The sequence below is a fragment of the Panthera onca genome, chromosome X (assembly GCF_046562875.1).
Source record: "Panthera onca isolate mPanOnc1 chromosome X, mPanOnc1 haplotype 2, whole genome shotgun sequence".
NCBI lineage: Eukaryota > Metazoa > Chordata > Mammalia > Carnivora > Felidae > Panthera > Panthera onca.
This window is the reverse complement of record NC_138357.1, coordinates 112,091,474-112,109,799: the sequence shown is the minus strand read 5'-3', so window position 1 is coordinate 112,109,799 and position 18,326 is coordinate 112,091,474. Positions and strand designations below refer to the sequence as shown.

Here is an 18,326-nt window from a genome sequence, read left to right as displayed (position 1 = left end):
AAATACATAGACTGATCATAGTAATTGATCATGAAATTTAGCTGGGCAAGGAGGGAAATGAAGAGGATATACAGTGACCCAGAGGTGTCGCAAGGTGAGAAGATCAGTAGACTAAGGGGGAGGATATTTGGACTTGGAGTGCTGTAGGGATGCACTAGAAATACAGAAGGTGGTAGTGAAAAGTGGGATACTTGAAGGGATTACAGCCTTGGGAGAGGACAGGATTAAGCATATGACTACAGGAAAGGGAGAAGGAGAGAACCTCGAGAAACTCAGTGACCAGAGTATTGGAGGGTGAATATTGAAGTCCCCAAGAATCATGGCACAAGTTTCAACCCTGGTACTACATACTTCCCAACTGTGTGTCCTTGGACCAGTTACATAACCTGTCTCAATTTCTTCATCTGGTAAAATGAGGGTAAGAATAATATATTTCTCATAAGTATGAGGATTAAACAATTTAATACTTATAAAAGCACCTTAGTATTGATATATGACTTAGTACTGTTGTCATGATCATCAAAATCATTGTTATGATCCAGTCCTGTGTGTGTCTTTGCTTTTCATTTAAAGTGTATTTAGCAGTTATTTTATGCCAGGCATTGTGCTTGGTATCCTTTTTAAAGTTTTGTATGATTTTCTTTGGCCCTTTTGTGCTTCAGGAATTTCAAGTTGGTCAAAAATAATACACTGAAGCCTCACCAAAAAGTTATCCTTGAAGTCTGTGCCATGAGTTCTGCTTGCTTAAAGTAAAATGCTGTTTAGTAAGAATATAGACCTAGAGGGGAAGCAGAATAGGCCAAAGCAGTGATTACTTGAATCTGGAAACTAGACTTGTTCACAATAGCAAAAGAGATGCTTGGGGAGAGAGCCAGCTATAGGCCATAAAAGGGAATCTAACCATATTGCTGAAGCATGGTGGTATATCCAGAATGTATTGTGACAGGAGTTGGGGGGCAGACAAGATGGAAAGTTAGCATTGTAGTGTTTCAACATGAAACAGTGGATTAATGTCCTTGCAGGCAGGTTAAACGCAAGGGGCTAGTATCTTGGAGATTGGCTATCAAGATGTAGGCACTTGGGCATTGGAGAACAAGACAGAAGATGAAGTAAAATCTCTAAAATAATGATACTCTTTGTAAAGGACCATGCACTTAAAGTCAAGGGCTCCTAAGAAAGTAAACCTAGGCTATTCTTAATTATTTATAAAAGAATGCCTTAAGATTGCATTATCATCTGGCCAATTACTACAGGCAGTTTCACCTTCTGGCTCAAAACACACATTTTTCATCTACACAAATGCCAACCATAACGTTGCATATGGGTGAGTGTGTTTTGCAGACTGTAGCTAAAAATCAGTGTTAAGTTTGAGCGGACATGGGGAAGAAAAACAATGTGATGTGAATTTTGTTCTCTGTGTTTAGGCAAGCTACGACCTATATCTATGCCAGTGGAATATAATTGGGTGGGGGACTATGAAGATCCAAATAAGATGAAGAGAGATAGTAGAAGAGGTAAGTGTTCTAGAATTTCAGTGTAGGCTGGGTTGTTGGAACAAAAAGCAAATTTAAATGTTCTTTAAATAGGATGTTATGGCTTCAGTGGAAAACTTCATTCTGTCATTGACTTTATGATACACCCAAACCAACTCAGACCAGCATTTGACTATCTTGATATGGTATTAAATAGATATCTTCTCTGAATGTCTCTTAAGGGATTCAGGGTAGATAAGAACACTGTTAAAAAATAAATATCTGATTGTTATTTGAAAGTTACTATTTGGAAAACAAGGTCAGAAGTGTGAAACTGCATAAAAGAGTTAAGTTCAGTGAATAGGAAGAGATTGTAATCAGTCCCCATTGGTCCGCAATGCAAACTCATTACTTTTGTATTAGTAAAATCTTAAAATGAGCATTGACATACATGAGTAAAGCTAATGGAAACTGGGCCAGTGACTCTAATGAAAACCATATAGAAATGGAAAAAAAATGCTTTGCTTTTTTTTCTCTTCTGTTTGCTGTTCAGGGTTATCTTCTTACTTGGGGGTGGGCTACACTTGAAGTATCTACCAAAAGTAAGTTTTTATGTTCACTTGTCCTGCTATTGAGGTGAGCCGTAAAGAGAGCCACTGAAAGTCTCACTACTAAGTGGGATTTGACCAACTGTGGATATGGTAGGCTACTTCTGCTTTCAAAAATAGAGAGTCATAAAGTTGTAGATAAAAAATAAAACAAAACAAAAAAGTATTCATAGAACCTTAGCTCACTAAGCTTCCTTCATAAATATTGAACCCATTTGCCTGTTATTTCTAGCCACTGTACAGAATTTGCCATACAGGGATAACCAAGCACGAATATTTGCTTTATTAGTCTATTCAACACTGGTTTCATGGAGTGAGCGTTTCAGAAATGTTAGTGAATACAGGAACATTGACAGATTCCTTTACATCTATGTATTCATTCCATTTTCCAAACTTTAGTTTCTAACTTCATTTGTTTTATAGAATTAATCAAGAAAAAATAAAAAGAGAAACGCTTATCATACGCCATTTCTGAGTCACTGTTTTGGGAGTTCATATGATAGTGCTTTCTTGGGGGGAAAATGCCTTATGAAGTTCTAAGTGCTGGCTATCAGTGTAAGCATAGATTTTATGAACTGAGTTTCCTGATTCAGAATGTGGGCCAAAAATGCTACCTAGTCAGTTAGAAGTCAGTGTTTGTCATCAATTTTAGCAGAATCCCACTGGGGGAACTTGTTAAAAATTGTATGAGCCACACACCCAGAACTACTGATTCAAGCTTCAGTGATTCTCATATAGTTGGTCCAGAGATAAAATCTGGAGAAATAATCTATAGGCTATTTCTGATTGCCCTATGATCCCAAATAATTAAGGTTCTCTATATTCTCACTACGTAGGTATTTTATAAATAATCCAGTTACATTTCTGAAATGACATCTAATAGCACAATTAGGAGAGAATGGTAAATTTGGAATATTTGCATATTTATATTGGTGTATTTATCTGTTTTTATATAGAAAACTCTCTACTCCGATATATGAGCAATGAAAAAATTGCTCAAGAAGAATACATGTTTCAGAGAAACAGCAAGAAGGACACAGGGAAGAAGTCTAAAAAGAAGAGTGATAAGAGTAATAGCCCGACTCACTATTCACTGCTACCTAGTTTGCAAATGGATGCACTGAGACAGGACATCATGGGCACGCCTGTGCCAGAGACCACACTATACCACGTAAGTAAAATTTCAAAGACTCTGTGCTACAGCTTTTATTGGGAGCCTGGCAAATGACTCTTTGGGGGTAAATTCCAGATAGTGTGTCTTTATCTCATTGCCAGATTTCCACAAAAGATCCTAAGTTTAGAAAATTTTTAAAAAACCTTGATGGCTTGATTTGTTCTTTAGTTCATCTGTTCGGTGAGTTCATATGTTGTACCAGGTTCAATTTTTTAATATAATCATAGGCTCAAAGTGAAGGAGAATTATAATTAATTAGTTGATTAATCACCTAAAATAATAAATAGTAAATGGATGGCTATCAAGTTCAAATTAAAGATGGGATTTTTAATATATTCATGATTTCTGGGGCGCCTGGGTGGTTCAGTCGGTTAAGTGTCCGACTTCGGCTCAGGTCACAATCTTGCGGTCCGTGAGTTCGAGCCCCGCATCGGGCTCTGGGCTGATGGCTCAGAGCCTGGAGCCTGCTTCCGATTCTGTGTCTCCCTCTCTCTCTGCCCCTCCCCCGTTCATGCTCTGTCTCTCTCTGTCTCAAAAATAAATAAAAAACATTAAAAAATAAAAAAAATAATAAAAATATATATATATATTCATGATTTAATTTAAAAATGAGCATCACGGGATGCCTGGGTGGCTCAGTCGGTTAAAGCATCGACTTCAGCTCAGGTCATGATCTTGCATTTCGTGGGTTCGTGCCCCCCATCGGGTTCTGTGCTGACAGCTCAGAGCCTGGAGCCTGCTTCCGATTCTGTGTCTCCCTCTCTCTCTCTGCCCCTCCCCTGCTTGTGCTCTGTCTCTCTCTGTCCCTCAAAAATAAATAAATGTTAAAAAAAAAATTTTTAATGAGCATCTCTTGGGGCACCTGGGTGGCTCAGTCAGTTGAGTCCGACTTCAGCTCAGGTTGTGATCTCATGGTTCGTGGGTTTGAGCCCCGTGTCAGGCTCTGTGCTGACAGCTCATACATAGGCTGCTCATACATAGGCTGCTCGGGATCCTGTGTCTCCCTCTCTCTCTGACCCTCCCCTGCTCATGCTCTCTCTCTGTCTCTCTCTCTCAAAAATAAATAAACATTTAAAATTTTCAAAAACTAAAAAAATAAAAATGAGCATCTCTTACCTATTAGTCTTGGAGCATGGCGCTCAAGGCAAAACTGAGAACACATAGATAGCGCATTATTACATGGAGAGAAAGAAACACCAAGAGTTCTGATGTAAATTGATTGTTGTAATGGGTGGGTACAAGAAGTGTAGGAGGGTTAGGGGAGGGGGGCAGCCTTAGCTTTCTGGGACAGTGAGAAAAGATTTAGAATGGGGAGTGTTTGTGTGAAGAGTGAAAGATAAGTAGCAGTACTATGGGGAGAAGTATATGGAGGTGCACCACATTCTCTTGTGTGAGAATATGGTATGTTCCAGGGACTTCATGATGCTCAGAATTACCAGTTCACTAAAAACAGAGGGAAAGCACATGAGGAGGGGGCAGTAGATGGGCCTAGAGAGGTAGGCAGGACTTAGATCAGGAATTTCAAGATAAAGTACTGAGGCTCTTTGTTGCAGTGAAAAAAAAAATTATTGAAGAATTTTGAACTGGGGACTGAAATGATGAGACTGGCTTGTTGGATCCCTCTGTTGCATAGCACTAATGAAGAGGTAGGAGGCCAAAGTCAAAGCCATTATACCCAGGCTAGGTGGATGATGAGAAAGTAGGACAGTAGCAGTGTGGAGACTGAGAATCTTGTTAGCCAGAACATTCAGTTAACAAAATCAACCCATTGTATGCCATTTTCATTAAAACGGAATTTGTTGTGCCAATGTAACTGTAGCTTCTTACTAGGAACCCTTAAAAAACATGGATTACAAGTTTTTAAGTAATTTCAACAACTCTTCTTGGTGATCAGAATATTAAAAATTTTTAATCTGTCACATGGTAAAAGGTATACCATCTAAGTATATAAAGTGTGAAAGATTTAATCATTTATACTTGAATTACTTTTCTCAGCAAATCTTTTAAATCATCTTCTTACTTATTCTATAGCTCTCTCATAAAACTAGAGTGTAGAAAAATATCTTCATTCATTTGGGTTGAAGTAGGAGAGCAGTTAGCACTCCTAGGTATTCATTCTGTACCCTCTCCAAGCGTCTTCCCCTCTAAGAGAATAGTGCCTGTCTCAAAACCTGCTCCCCTAAGTGACTGACAAATCAAATGATTATATTTGCCACAACCATTCGTAGTCAGTCTGAATCTTAGCTGCATGAAGGGGACCACTTTCGCTCTCACTGTCAGAAATGCTGTCTGAACACCAGGCTCCCTCTAGAATCTAGTGCTCTAGTCAAAAATCCTAAACATGAGAGACAGCTGATCTATTCAAGAAGGAAGTTGGTAGTGAGAGATGAGACTCAAAAAGGAAGAAGAGGCCACTTCACCCTGAGCATGTAAACTATTGAAGAGGTTGGATTTATCCTAAAAGCAGCAGTAAGCCATTGAAGGCACATTTAAACACTCCGCCTGTGCCATCCTGTCGTGCACATCTGGACAGTAGTATACTGTGAGGGAAGAAAATAGATGAATGTTGTGGATTGTGGTTTTACCTTATGGAATATAGTAAAAAGTGAATCAAACTGGTAATCAGGAATATCCCTGAGTATTGAGTATTGTAAAGGAGTATAAACTGTTACCACTTTTCTGAAGGGCATTATTTAGTTACATGTTATCAAGAGCTAGGTCTAGTAACGTCACTTCTAGAAGATTATTCCAAGAAAGAAATCAGTCTCCTTTTTGCCTCCTACTTTTATTATGTGACCTGAGTCTGTAAGAAGGTATTTCCAAGACAGGTGATATTTATCCCAACTAACTTTTGACAGAGGGATAGCATGTAAGGAATATTGTTAATTATGTCAGGGGGGTGGGGAGCAGGGGAGTCCTGCATTGTAACACTGACCCACTAATCCCGTAGTAGAAGTATTGACACTTTCTAACTCTATTCCTTGTTTTAAAATAATTGCTAGCCCCAAAATGTATGCCTAACCAATGTTCAAATGCCTATAACCAACATTCAAAGTAGAAAACATTTATTAGTGAGGTTTTCACTAGGCTCTGAGTTCCCTTGAGGACAGTTATCAAGGGAGCTTCCACATTTATTGTCTTTCAAATCTCATAACAACCGCATTTGTAAATGACAAAACTCAAACTCAGAAGGATTATATGATTTACCCAAAACTGTGTTGCAAAAAGTGTGAGCGTAAGGACTGGAACCCAGATCACCTACTCCAGTGATCTTTGCACACTCTACCCTGCTTCTCTGTGCATGGTAGGATTCCTTACACAAATGAATTTATGCTTTAACAACTAATTGAATGAATTTTCAAAAAGTTTAAGAAACATGTGCCTTCATATGTTGATTTTGATAACATTTTCAGTACCTGGATTGATGTGTACTCAGATTTCTCTTTTGCTCTGTGTTCCTATTTTTTATTAACTTCAGAAAAAACATACAGAGGCACTGCTGTTATAAAGCACAAGTAGTTATTTGGCATGATCTATTGCTGAGACTGTGGAGGATTGTAATTAAAATTCCCTGGACCTTGGAGACAAAACAACATACACTTAAATGATTGCTTTTTATATTTCGCAGGAATACTTGGTTGTTTTTGTTTATACACACCTATTTAAAAATTAAAGTATTTTTCCTTATGTTAAATTGTCCTAAAACAGAAGATCAATATCAGTATTTCATCACCTTCATGATGAACCACTGATCTTCATTCTTACAGTTATTCATTTGGATAGCACAGCCATTTTGAATGGAATGGGGCTGAAGTGGAAGCGGACTATGAAACCTGAGTACTGAGTTTCATAGACTACGATCTCTGTTGTAATATAGAACTCCCTGTGCTCTGGGTTCAAATTTAGAGAAAATTTTATTGAATTTAATGGCAGGATTATATCAATTTTAAATACCCTTTAAACAGTTTAAGAAAAGAATGGTGTGTGTGTGTGTGTGTGTGTGTGTGTGTGTGTGTGTGTGTGTGTGTGTGGCGGAGAGGGAAGACGGGGTTCCCTCTAAGAAGAACAAGATTAAAATCCCCAGTGGTCTGTTTTGGAAGGCAGCTCAATAAAAATACACAAAACAAGGCAAATACAGTTTGGTTTTACTGTTTGACTCATTGCACTTTGCAATTATAGCAGAAATGTTTATTTCATAATAGAGAAGATTGAGACATCTGTGGTATTGTAAAATACACAGATTTTTATTAATTCCATATATTTGTTATTCCAGTTTATATATTTTTCTTAAACTTACTTAAAAGGAAATCACTCACTATGCTCTAACCACCCTGATCATCCACTTTTTGACATGCTGTGCCCTATACTGAAACTGTTTTTACTCCTTTTTCCCCCTCGGCTGACTTCTATCTAAATGTGAAATTACAGAGAGGCTTTGCACGATTACTACTACCCTAAACTAAATCAGCTTCTTCTATTATAATCTCTTAGCACTCTCTATATTTTCTTCAAAACCTTTTTTATGATTTGTAAGTATATGCCTAGTTATGTGATTGCCAAGTGTCTTTCTCCCTTGTACATAGTAGGGAGGAAATGTCCACATGCATGACAGAAAAGGATAGCTTTCCCATTTTGTTCAGCATTATATTTCAACACCTAATATAGGTATAGTAACTTATAAATGCTCAGTAAGCATGTGATGAATAAATGAATGAATGATTAAATGTGACAATAACTTCATTGCCTGTCTCAGGATATCTCCATTGTTGTCCTCAGCCTGCAAACAGCTACCTCCATGTCCTAGGCCAGCCCTGCTCAGCACAAACAGGCCTTCAGTTGGAATGTATGCATAATGGGAATTCCCAGGAACTTATTACCATAGGCTCAGTGTCCCATGTGCCAGGGGAGAGTCCTAGGACTCTGAATATCCTCTGTCATGTTTATCTAGTCCACATTACTAAATTCTGCTTTGGTTCTTGCTTCTTATTCATCACTACCATCTTATTATGGAGGTCGCAATATACCTTTCTGCCAAGCATGTTACAGTATTTTTGAAAAGAGTGTAATTTTATTTTACCTACTCACTGATTCTCTGTCTGAAAATGTGGGAGTTGTTAGCTACCAAAGCCCTCATCTGATCTTGAGAGCACAGGAAGAAAAGCCAGACAGCAGTGTGTGTGTGTGTGTGTGTGTGTGTGTGTGTGTGTGTGTGTGAGAGAGAGAGAGAGAGAGACAGAGACAGAGACAGAGACAGAGGGACAGAGACAGGGAGTGGGAGAGGGAGAGAGAGAGAGAAATTGAAATGTAGTGATAAAACCCTTTAGATAAAGAATGATTAGATTCAGGTCTTTTTTTTCCTTAATAAGATATCCATATGACAACTTGTTCTCACATTAAAGCTGCTGTACTAAATCCATAAACAAAATAATAATTTATTTTAAATCTACATGTTGACATGCCAGAACAAGTAAAATTTGATTATGGATCCAGACAACGTGCAGGTATACTTTCATAAACTGATTAATTTAAAATAGATTTAGAGTAGGTGTTCAAAAATCTGGATAATCTCTTCATAACATTCCAACATTTATATGGTTTGTCTTAGGATATAACAGCAAACTTTCATTTGTTGTTTTACTTCTGATAATTACTTTTATCCATCCTCTTCAACTTGTGAAGGTATTTTTGGTGGAACTCCTGGAGGAAGGAGGTGGAGAACTGTCAAAAGACTTTTTTTAACTTAACATTATGAAACAGACACTATTCTAAGTAGTTTATAAATCTTAACTTATTTAATCTTCATAACAGCCTTATGAGGAAGGTGCTGGTGTTATTCTCATTTTACAGATTAGGAAACTGAGGCACATGGATTAAATAAATAGCAAGTGGTACAGCTGGAATTTGAACATTAGTACTGTGCCTCTTACCATTCTATATTGCCCCTCAAAAAAAATAAATAACGTAATTTAGCAGAAACTCTACAGCAATTCTAGTAGTATCAACCATGTGTAAAGCTCAATGTAAATACTGTAGAATATGTATTAACTAATAATAATATTGCAACTGCTGCTATTATGAGGGCTAACATTTATTGATTGCTTTCTCAGTTCCTATCTTAAGAATTTATACACATTATCTCATTGAATCCTCAAATTGACCTTGTGAGGTTGCTACTATTTTTATATCTATTTTGCAGAACTGAAACACAGAGTTTACCTTACTTACAGTCACACAGCTAGAAAGTAGCAGACTTAAGATGTGAGTTCAAGTAGTGTGGCTCCAAATTCCACATTTTTAGGTGAATAACGCCATTTCTACTCATAAGTGTCTTACCATCTTTTAGAGAAGACAGACCTATTATCACAATGATGCAAACTATGCTATATTGTCAAGATATAAACATTTATAATGAAATTTATCTGTATTCATAAAGGTTAGTTTGTCTAATCACTACCTGACTTGGCTGCATTGTTTCAGGATCAGTGAAACTGAAATAAATTTTGGTGGCTAAAAAGCCATCTCTGACCTAACAGTTGTTTATAACAACCACTTTCTTTGCATTTTTACTTTACTCACTTGGACAGCAGCCATAGTACAGTGTTACATGATGTTTTCTTCACCAGGGTGCATGCAGACATGTTAGATATGCATTATAAACATTAGTGTATTCCCATTTGTATGTTTTCTTTGATTCCCTATGGATGACTTGATTATTTATAGAGTGTTAATGTCATATTAAGAGTAGTTTAGGGCGCCTGGGTGGCTTGGTCGGTTAAGCGTCCGACTTCAGCTCAGGTCATGATCTTACAGCTCCTGGGTTCAAGGTCCACATCAGGCTCGGTGTTGACAGCTCAGAGCCTGCTGCCTGCTTGGGATGCTGTGTCTCCCTCTCTCTCTTTCCTTCCCGCATTCACGCTCTGTCTCTGTCTCTCAAAATTGAATAAACGTTAAAAAAATTGTTTTTAAAGAGTAGTTTTAGCAAAGCCCTGCACAGGAACAACCTGGACTGTGAAAAGCCTTTCCTGTTGGGCCATTTTACCAGAGCAGTGATTCTTCAAGTATAGGCAATCCTTGGCAAAGGGCTCCTACTGGCTGAGGCTTGATGCAGTGATTCTTATGGGCAAATAACACATTTCACAGACTTTCATTTTCACTTGTGACTGGATATTGCTTACTAGTAACCTACGATATAATTGTAAAAAGTTACAAATTAAATAATCTTAAATAATGTATTGATAGAGTTTGCCGAATATTCTAACTCACTGTTTCTCCAAGAAGCCTGGTATCCATGCAGCTGAGGGTGCAATTGAGCTATTATTGTACAAGCATGAACAAATGTAGACAGTTCAGGTTCCTGCCGTTTTCAGGTGGAATGCTATATTGATAATATCATTAGGATTTGTTTTAAGTTATCTGTAGTTTTTGGTTGCTGTTTCCTTTTCATTATAAACTATCATTAGATTTCATCACTTTTGGTTTTAGTTTGTTTTAGGTTGCTTGCTCTTTTACCTTCTAGCATATGATTCACATTACACACGATTTTCTAAAAATGATACTATGAATCATCCAGACCACATGGTACTTATACAGTCATAAAGTGGGGACAAATGGACCATCGAGTCTGTTGGCCTGTCTTAGGGGGCCACAGTCAAAAACTGTTAAGACCCACTACTTTAGATGGAAGCCAGTCTTTTAGGTTTCATGTTTGAACAAATGTAGGTTTCCTTCTGCTAATTCCTGGTTAGATAATGGCTGTCAGGAAGCACAACACCAAATCTGGCTTAATTAGTGAGGCATCATGCAAAACAGGACACAAAACAAATGAATTAGGAATTATTGAGTTGAAATTTATTAAATTTGAATCTTATTACAAATTCCTTGTTGCCTTTGGAAAAATAAAACCTAAATTCTGAGGCGAAGTCTCTGACTTGTTGTTGAGGTCAATGTTTGGAGATATACCTGCCTTGATCAGAGAGGTTAAAGAAGCCCCATTCTCTCATGTTGTAGACCTATGTCATCCAGCTTTCTAGCCGCAGAAAAATTTCCTCAAATTTTGTTGGCAGTAGGCCTTTTTCGCTCCGATAATCATCTCACCCACATTACTTCACCACCATAACTCCTTTAATCAAACATGTCAAGTCTAATAAAATGCCAGGTAAAATTATTTTACCCCTAGAACTCTTTAAAGCCTCTCCTGGTTGAAGGACCATAATCTATATCAAATTATTTTCTTCACTCAGCTCCTAAAATCTATTACCCCCTTGATGGTTTTAGCATCCTCCAATTCCACAAAACTATAGGCCTAGTGATTCGCTGTGTATACACAAATCTCATCCAAAGATTCCTCTTTTGTTTTTAAATATGAAACTTATTGTCATATTGGTTTCCATACAATACCCAGTGCTCATCCCAACAGGTACCCTCCTCAATACCCATCACCCACCCTCCCCTCCGTCCCACCCCCATCAACCCTCAAGTTTGTTCTCAGTTTTTAAGAGTATCTTATGTTTTGGCTCCCTCCCTCTCTAACCTTTTTTTTTTTTTCTTCCCCTCCCCCATGGTCTTCTGGTAAGTTTCTCAGGATCCACATAAGAGTGAAAACATATGGTATCTGTCTTTCTCTGTATGACTTATTTCACTTAGCATAACACTCTCCAGTTCCATCCATGTTGCTACAAAAGGCCATATTTCATTCTTTCTCATTGCCACGTAGTATTCCATTGTGTATATAAACCACAATTTCTTTATCCGTTCATCAGTTGATGGACATTTTGGCTCTTTCCATAATTTGGCTATTGTTGAAAGTGCTGCTGTAAACATTGGGGTACAAGTGCCCCTATGCATCAGCACTCCTGTATCCCTTGGGTAAATTCCTAGCAGTTCTATTGCTGGGTCATAGGGTAGATCTATTTTTAATTTTTGGAGAAACCTCCACACTGTTTTCCAGAGTGGCTTTACCAGTTTGCATTCCCACCAACAGTGCAAGAGGGTTCCCGTTTCTCCACATCCTCTCTGGCATCTATAGTCTCCTGATTTGTTCATTTGAGCCACTCTGGCGTGAGGTAATATCTGAGTGTGGTTTTGATTTCTGTTTCCCTGATGAGGAGCGACGTTGAGCATCTTTTCATGTGCCTGTTGGCCATCTGGATGTGTTCTTTAGAGAAGTGCCTATTCATGCTTTGTGCCCATTTCTTCACTGGATTATTTGTTTTTCGGTTGTGGAGTTTGGTGAGCTGTTTATAGATTTTGGATACTAGCCCTTTGTCTGATATCCCAGACTACATGTCTGCATCTCTTGGCCCATACCTGGTATGACAATGAAGTTTAAGGCACAGTTGTTGACTACTGTTCCGTTCTAGTTTCTTGAAGGTAACTTTTTGAAAAACAGTGTTAAATTGTTTGCAGCCTTCATGGACTCTTCATTGGCTTTTGGCTCAGGCAGCAACTGGCAGTGGGCCAAAGGTCACTGACTCAACCTAGAATCTCAGTTGTAAACGATATTGCTAAATCTGTTTTTTAACATCTCTGCAAATATCAGACTAAGCCAAGAACAGGATCCTAATAGGCTTGAACCCAAAACCATGTTGAGAAATATATCAGTGTTTCAGTTCCTTTTCTTAATGTGAAAATAATTTTAAATTAACTAGATACAAACTTTCCTCCTATAAGAAAGAGTAGATTAAGTTATCTTCTCATATTTCCTTTTATTATAAATTTGGAGTGGCCTCAAGAGAGAGTGGTTCTAGTATTTAACCTCCTCCGGATAAAAGAAGAGAATTGTTTTTTCTGAGATTCAGATGGCCAAGAATAATGCTGTACATATATAACATGAGCTTGAAGTCAGCTGTATGAACCTAGACACATTTCTGAACCTCAGTTTCTCATCAGTAAAAAGAGGATAATACTTACCTAACATGACTATTTCACAATTAAATCATATGTTGTGTATAAAGTTTTTTTCACTGCACTGGGTACATAGTAACTATTTTAATGCCATATGGAACAGAAATTAATCTGTATACATTGGAAGGGAATTAACTTCCTGTCAAGCAAATCAGAAAGCTTTCTAGGACTAAAACATGTGTTTTCTTTGGACATTAATGAGTGTAGCAGTTAGGGTTAAATCAGGGAAGAAGCACTAAGTGACATGGAATAAAGGACTAGATCTTACTCATTTGAGGAGCTGGTTAAGATGCCTCGGCACAGCCAGTGATCATGAAGAAAATCTGGATGTGAAGCCAGGGAGAGCAAGATAAACTAGAACCCATGAGCACAAACTTGAGCCTTGCCTCCAACTTCAACAACAAAGCTGATGCCTTCCACCATGGAGATTCACAGGCTCCCAGTCCAGCACTTCAAGGAGCTGAAGTTGTGGGCTCAGCTGCTGACTCATGCATACGAACAAGCAGCTGAACAGTGACAATGTATGTGAGCCACAGCAGTGACTGACATCCTACACCAACCTTCAGAGCATAAGGGCTGCTGCCTCACTTGTGTTCTCCAAAGTTCACACAAATGTATTTGTGGCCAACCCAAACTAGAACCATATAGAGAAGGGAATTCTGAAAGACATACTTCCAGCTTTGCTAAGGTGGCACAGGAGGAAGCCAGCACACTGAGGTTTCCTTTTCTGTGGCCACTGTATGTGCCTACCAGGTTAAATCTTTGAAAATTGTCTAAGGACAGCCTGTATGAACATCAGTGGTAAAGTGAAAAATTCTAAATTATCATAAATCTGGAATGAACTCAAGGGACAGCCCACCTCTCTGAAGGTATCATCCCTATAGCCCACTGACTTAATCTTCCAAAGCATATACTGGAAAATCCAACTTCAAATTGTCATTTATCTATCTTCAATCAAGAAATTGACTAATAGAAGTAGTAATTAGGATAACATGTCTAATCTACCTGAAGGGGTTTGTACTTAATACAATATGTCTAACAGTTCCTTAAAGAATCTCTTTGCATACTCTGAGGAGGAGTACCACAAGGCTGATACCTGGACCACGTTACCTTAGCCACTTGGCGAATCTCCTTCACATAGTTGCATTGCATCCTGTCCTCATTTTGTAATCAGATGACTACCCTAAGAAACAACCATATGAAATCCAATTCTTTGTTTACTATGAAAATATTTTTAAGGATACTGTGTTTTCTACTCCTTTGTGTCCTCCCCCATATATGTTTTTATAATTGGCTAAAAGCATTGGCTCCCTGTGATAACAATGTATGGAAAATATCTGATACAGTATCTGGCACTGCAATAGTACACAAATATTCTTAGTATCTTTCCTTCAACCATACTCCCAAAATGTCCTCACCAGTGGGATGAGAACAAGCCAAACCTAGTCTAGGTACATTTAAGGCAACCAGTCTAGAGAAGTGGCAGCAAACATCAGGCCCTGTAGAAATCTAATTTTTCATATCTGAGCTTGCATAAATTGCTTTCTTTCTCTTACTCAGTCTTCTCATTTACAAGATGAGTGTAACACTGCAGAGAGGACTCTGGAAAATGCCATCTAAATTGATACCATAATGATGATTTGATTCCTGCTGCAAACACAGAATTAAAAAAAATTCCCATCAAGTCTTTCTTTCCCTTCTGTTAGATAAAAACAGTTTTGCTTTCTTAGTCTCAAAATTGTGTCCTACTAGATGGCCTACTAGATGGTTCAGTATGGAAGAGAAGAAACAGTATGATTTACCTTTTCAACTATTTTATTATCATATAGAATGACTTATAAAACTTTCTAAATTTAATTTTTATTTTTACCCAGTAGTCTCTTTGAAAGATTTTCTGATACAAAAAAAAAAACCTCCAGATCAAGGAAACTGCAGCAAAAGTAGCAGATGTAGAAACACTTGAAGTGGTTGTCTTGGAGAGTTTGTCTAGTCTATAAAAGCAACAATCTCAGAATAAGAGCTCAATAAAAACATACTCTTAGCCATAAAGGTATTTAGATAAAAGCTAGCATTCTTGGAACCCATTACACTGACATGGCAAAAATTTCATGTTGGGAAAATCTTACAATATATCAGAGCAACAAACCTAAAAATAACAGTATCCAGAAAAAGCTGGTTAGTTTCATGTTCTTCTAAGCCAGTAAGTCAATAACCAGGAAAATTTTTCAATAATTATGATTCAGTAATATCATTGCTGACATCATTATCATGCCGTATACAGTGTCTTCATTTGAGATTCTTAGGCTTTGTGCATCTTCATAGAGGTGACTATTTTTATATTATTTATTTCTCTTTTCTTTTACATATAATTTATTTCCTTGTCACTAAGTAGTCTTCAGAAGGAAAATCTGGTTCTCTCAGTTTTTTCTGATCATAAAGGTTTCTTTGTCACAAAAGATGGGTGAATGTACCCTGATTTCTCTGACACCTAGATGTTTACAGTTTGTTAAATGGAAGTGTCAGGAGCAAGAACTGCCCTAGCTCTGCTTTTCACCTGTTTAGACTATCTGCCTCCATCTTGTGCAAAATCTGTGTTCATTATACACATTAATCAAGCACCCCAAAATAGCTGTATGTAATATGGCTGGCAAGAAGTTATTTCCATACATAGTGGAGCTTTAGCGTAAACTTAAGTGCCTTTCAATGAATAATCTAGCATTAAGTATTAAGAATGACACTGATTATGGGTATACATGATTCCTAAAACATCAGTTATTGGATATACATTAGTGACTAAGGAAAAATGGCTATTTTTCCCTTCATTTTAAAGTCAGAATCATGTACAGTTAGTGATCTAAGAGATATTCTAAGAGCATTTGGTCCAAATCCCTAACACTGCAGATGAAGAAATAGAGGTCAAGAATAGTTCAGTGACTTGACTGCAATCATAGAGCTGGAATATGGGCTAGAATATGAAGAACTAGAAGTCAGGTCTCCTGATTCCTACCACATTGTTGCTCCAGTGGTACAAAGCATTCCATTCTTGGTGAAGTATAAATGTTCCAAGTGTGTCACTCCAGCTGGTGTGTTGAGAATAAACTGAAGGGGCTGAGGCAAGTGTGGGCACAGAGAGTGAAGATGTGATCTGGTTGATTCCAGTGAGAGATGACAGTGGCTTACCCCTGGGCTCTGAAGTCGAAGTGCTGAGAAGAGGTTGCACTCTGGATATGTTGTGAAGGGAGACTGGACAGAATGTGCTGTCAGATTACATATGAAATGCCATAATGCATAGCCTCAGTGTCCTGCACACATAGGTGACTAGTAACTGTTTGATTTCATGCTTTCAACAGATAATTGTATGTCACGTCCTGTGCTAGGAGCTGAGTATAGCATGGTGAGCTAAAGCAGATGGTTTCTGCCTTCATAGAAACTAATGCAGTAGTTAAAAACCACATCTTGAGAAAGTAAACCAAGTAATTTTTAGGCATTGCATAATAATCAGCAGTGTATCAGGTGAAAAATTGCATAACACAATGAATCAGCTGCAAGAGATTTCTCCTGGGTAAAGAATTAGTGGAGAGGCAGGCTTGCCTTATTTGGATCACTGATTTCCTCATCAGTATTGACATAGGGTTTTTTAATTGCACTGAGCTCAATTAACACTGTTAATAGGTTTGAATAAAATGTGATTGCAGTCCCATCCTTGTCTAACTTGGCTGAGCCTTATTACCTTTCTGTACCTTAGTTTCTATCTCGTTTGCAAAATTAAAATGTTAACATGAGCCTTCCTCTCATGAAAATATTATTAATGGTCGCCAGAAAAAAAAGAAAAAGCCTGCAAATCTTTATTTTAATCCACAGAGCAATATAACTTGCTAATTAAAATTGACAAAAGCATGAAAATTAGAAATTGATAAAATGTTTCCAGTTTGAATTATCTCCATTAATTTAAAGGTGTTACCCTTAATATCTTTCTGTTATGTAGAATCCTTTCGTTCACATAGCAGTGTATTTATATCACATGTCATGAGAGGTTTTCTTAAGTGAAAGTCATCGTGTCAGAATCAGTTTTTCTTTACTCTCACATTGTTACTATGACTACAGAATACTTACTTGGGAGGCAGTATTGCACAGAGTGCTTAGGAGAACAGGTTTGGGGATTGACAGACCTGGGTTTGAATTTTAACTGCACTATCTCTATGGTCCTGAGCTAGTTGTTTACACAATCTGTGTCTCAATTTTCTCTCCTTTAAAATGAGGTTAATGATAACAACTGTAAAGATTTATTGTAAGGATTAAGATCAATAACTGATGTAGAGTCCCTAATACTATGCCTGACACAGAAGCCTTCAGTAAATGATAATTATTGTGATCCAAGAATGACAGTTCCTGTTTCCCAAGGGCGGTGATTCTTGTTACCCTTCTTAGCTCCTCACCATTAATCACTCTTCTTCCCACCTTACCACCCCATAGGAAAAGTGGAATCACCTTATGGGATCCTGTATAAGATCCTGTATAAGACTCCCTTCACAGTCTGATGTACAGGGTATTCTTTTGATGAAACATAGATTCTGCCCAACCTAATGAGTTTGACCTCTAGATTCCCCTTGCCAATTACTGCCTTTTTATTGTTACTTGACTAATAATTTATTAGCATGCTTAATATTTTTAAAAACACTCTTATTTTTTTTGAGTGCCTGTGGAATCATTTTGAGTCAACATAAGTCGGGTTGGCTTTATTGACGGAACCGAGAGCAACCTCACCCCACTGTACTCAGAGACCTCGTGTGTGAGCAGTGTCTCTTACCCTTTCTGCTCACTTCACAGTTTCCCTCTCAAGCACCAGAATGCGAGGCTACCACCAACAGGAAACGTGTTCAATTCTATGCTGTTATTTCTTGTAAGTGGAAGATTTCTTGATTTAATATTCAGTCCGATTAAAATCTCACCCCACTTCCTTATATTTAGGTCTTTTTTCTGCCAACGGACACTAATGAGAAAGTAAGGCAAAATACTTTTCTTTGTGAAATATTTAAATCTCAAAGGCTTTGTTATTTAAAAATTAAATAGGTGAAAGTAGCTATCATTTATCCCAAGTGTTTCAAATTGCTAAGCACCTTCTTTTCTTATGTATAAGAAAATAAGCTATTGGTTTGACTAGTCACTGCA

General features: G+C 37.7%; 1 protein-coding gene across 5 annotated transcripts in view; it reads left to right on the top strand.

Annotated features, from left to right (window-relative positions):
* The window catches only part of CNKSR2 (connector enhancer of kinase suppressor of Ras 2), a 297,465-nt gene that overhangs the window by 204,243 nt on the left and 74,896 nt on the right, over window positions 1-18,326 (top strand). For 3 of the 5 annotated variants that reach the window (XM_081793472.1, XM_081793474.1, XM_081793476.1), the window contains 2 exons: window positions 1,425-1,514; window positions 3,037-3,251. In XM_081793472.1, coding sequence (XP_081649598.1) covers window positions 1,425-1,514; window positions 3,037-3,251 — 305 coding nt within the window. The remainder of the gene's footprint in view (window positions 1-1,424; window positions 1,515-3,036; window positions 3,252-18,326) is intronic. The other 2 variants (XM_081793473.1, XM_081793475.1) reach the window with 1 other exon arrangement.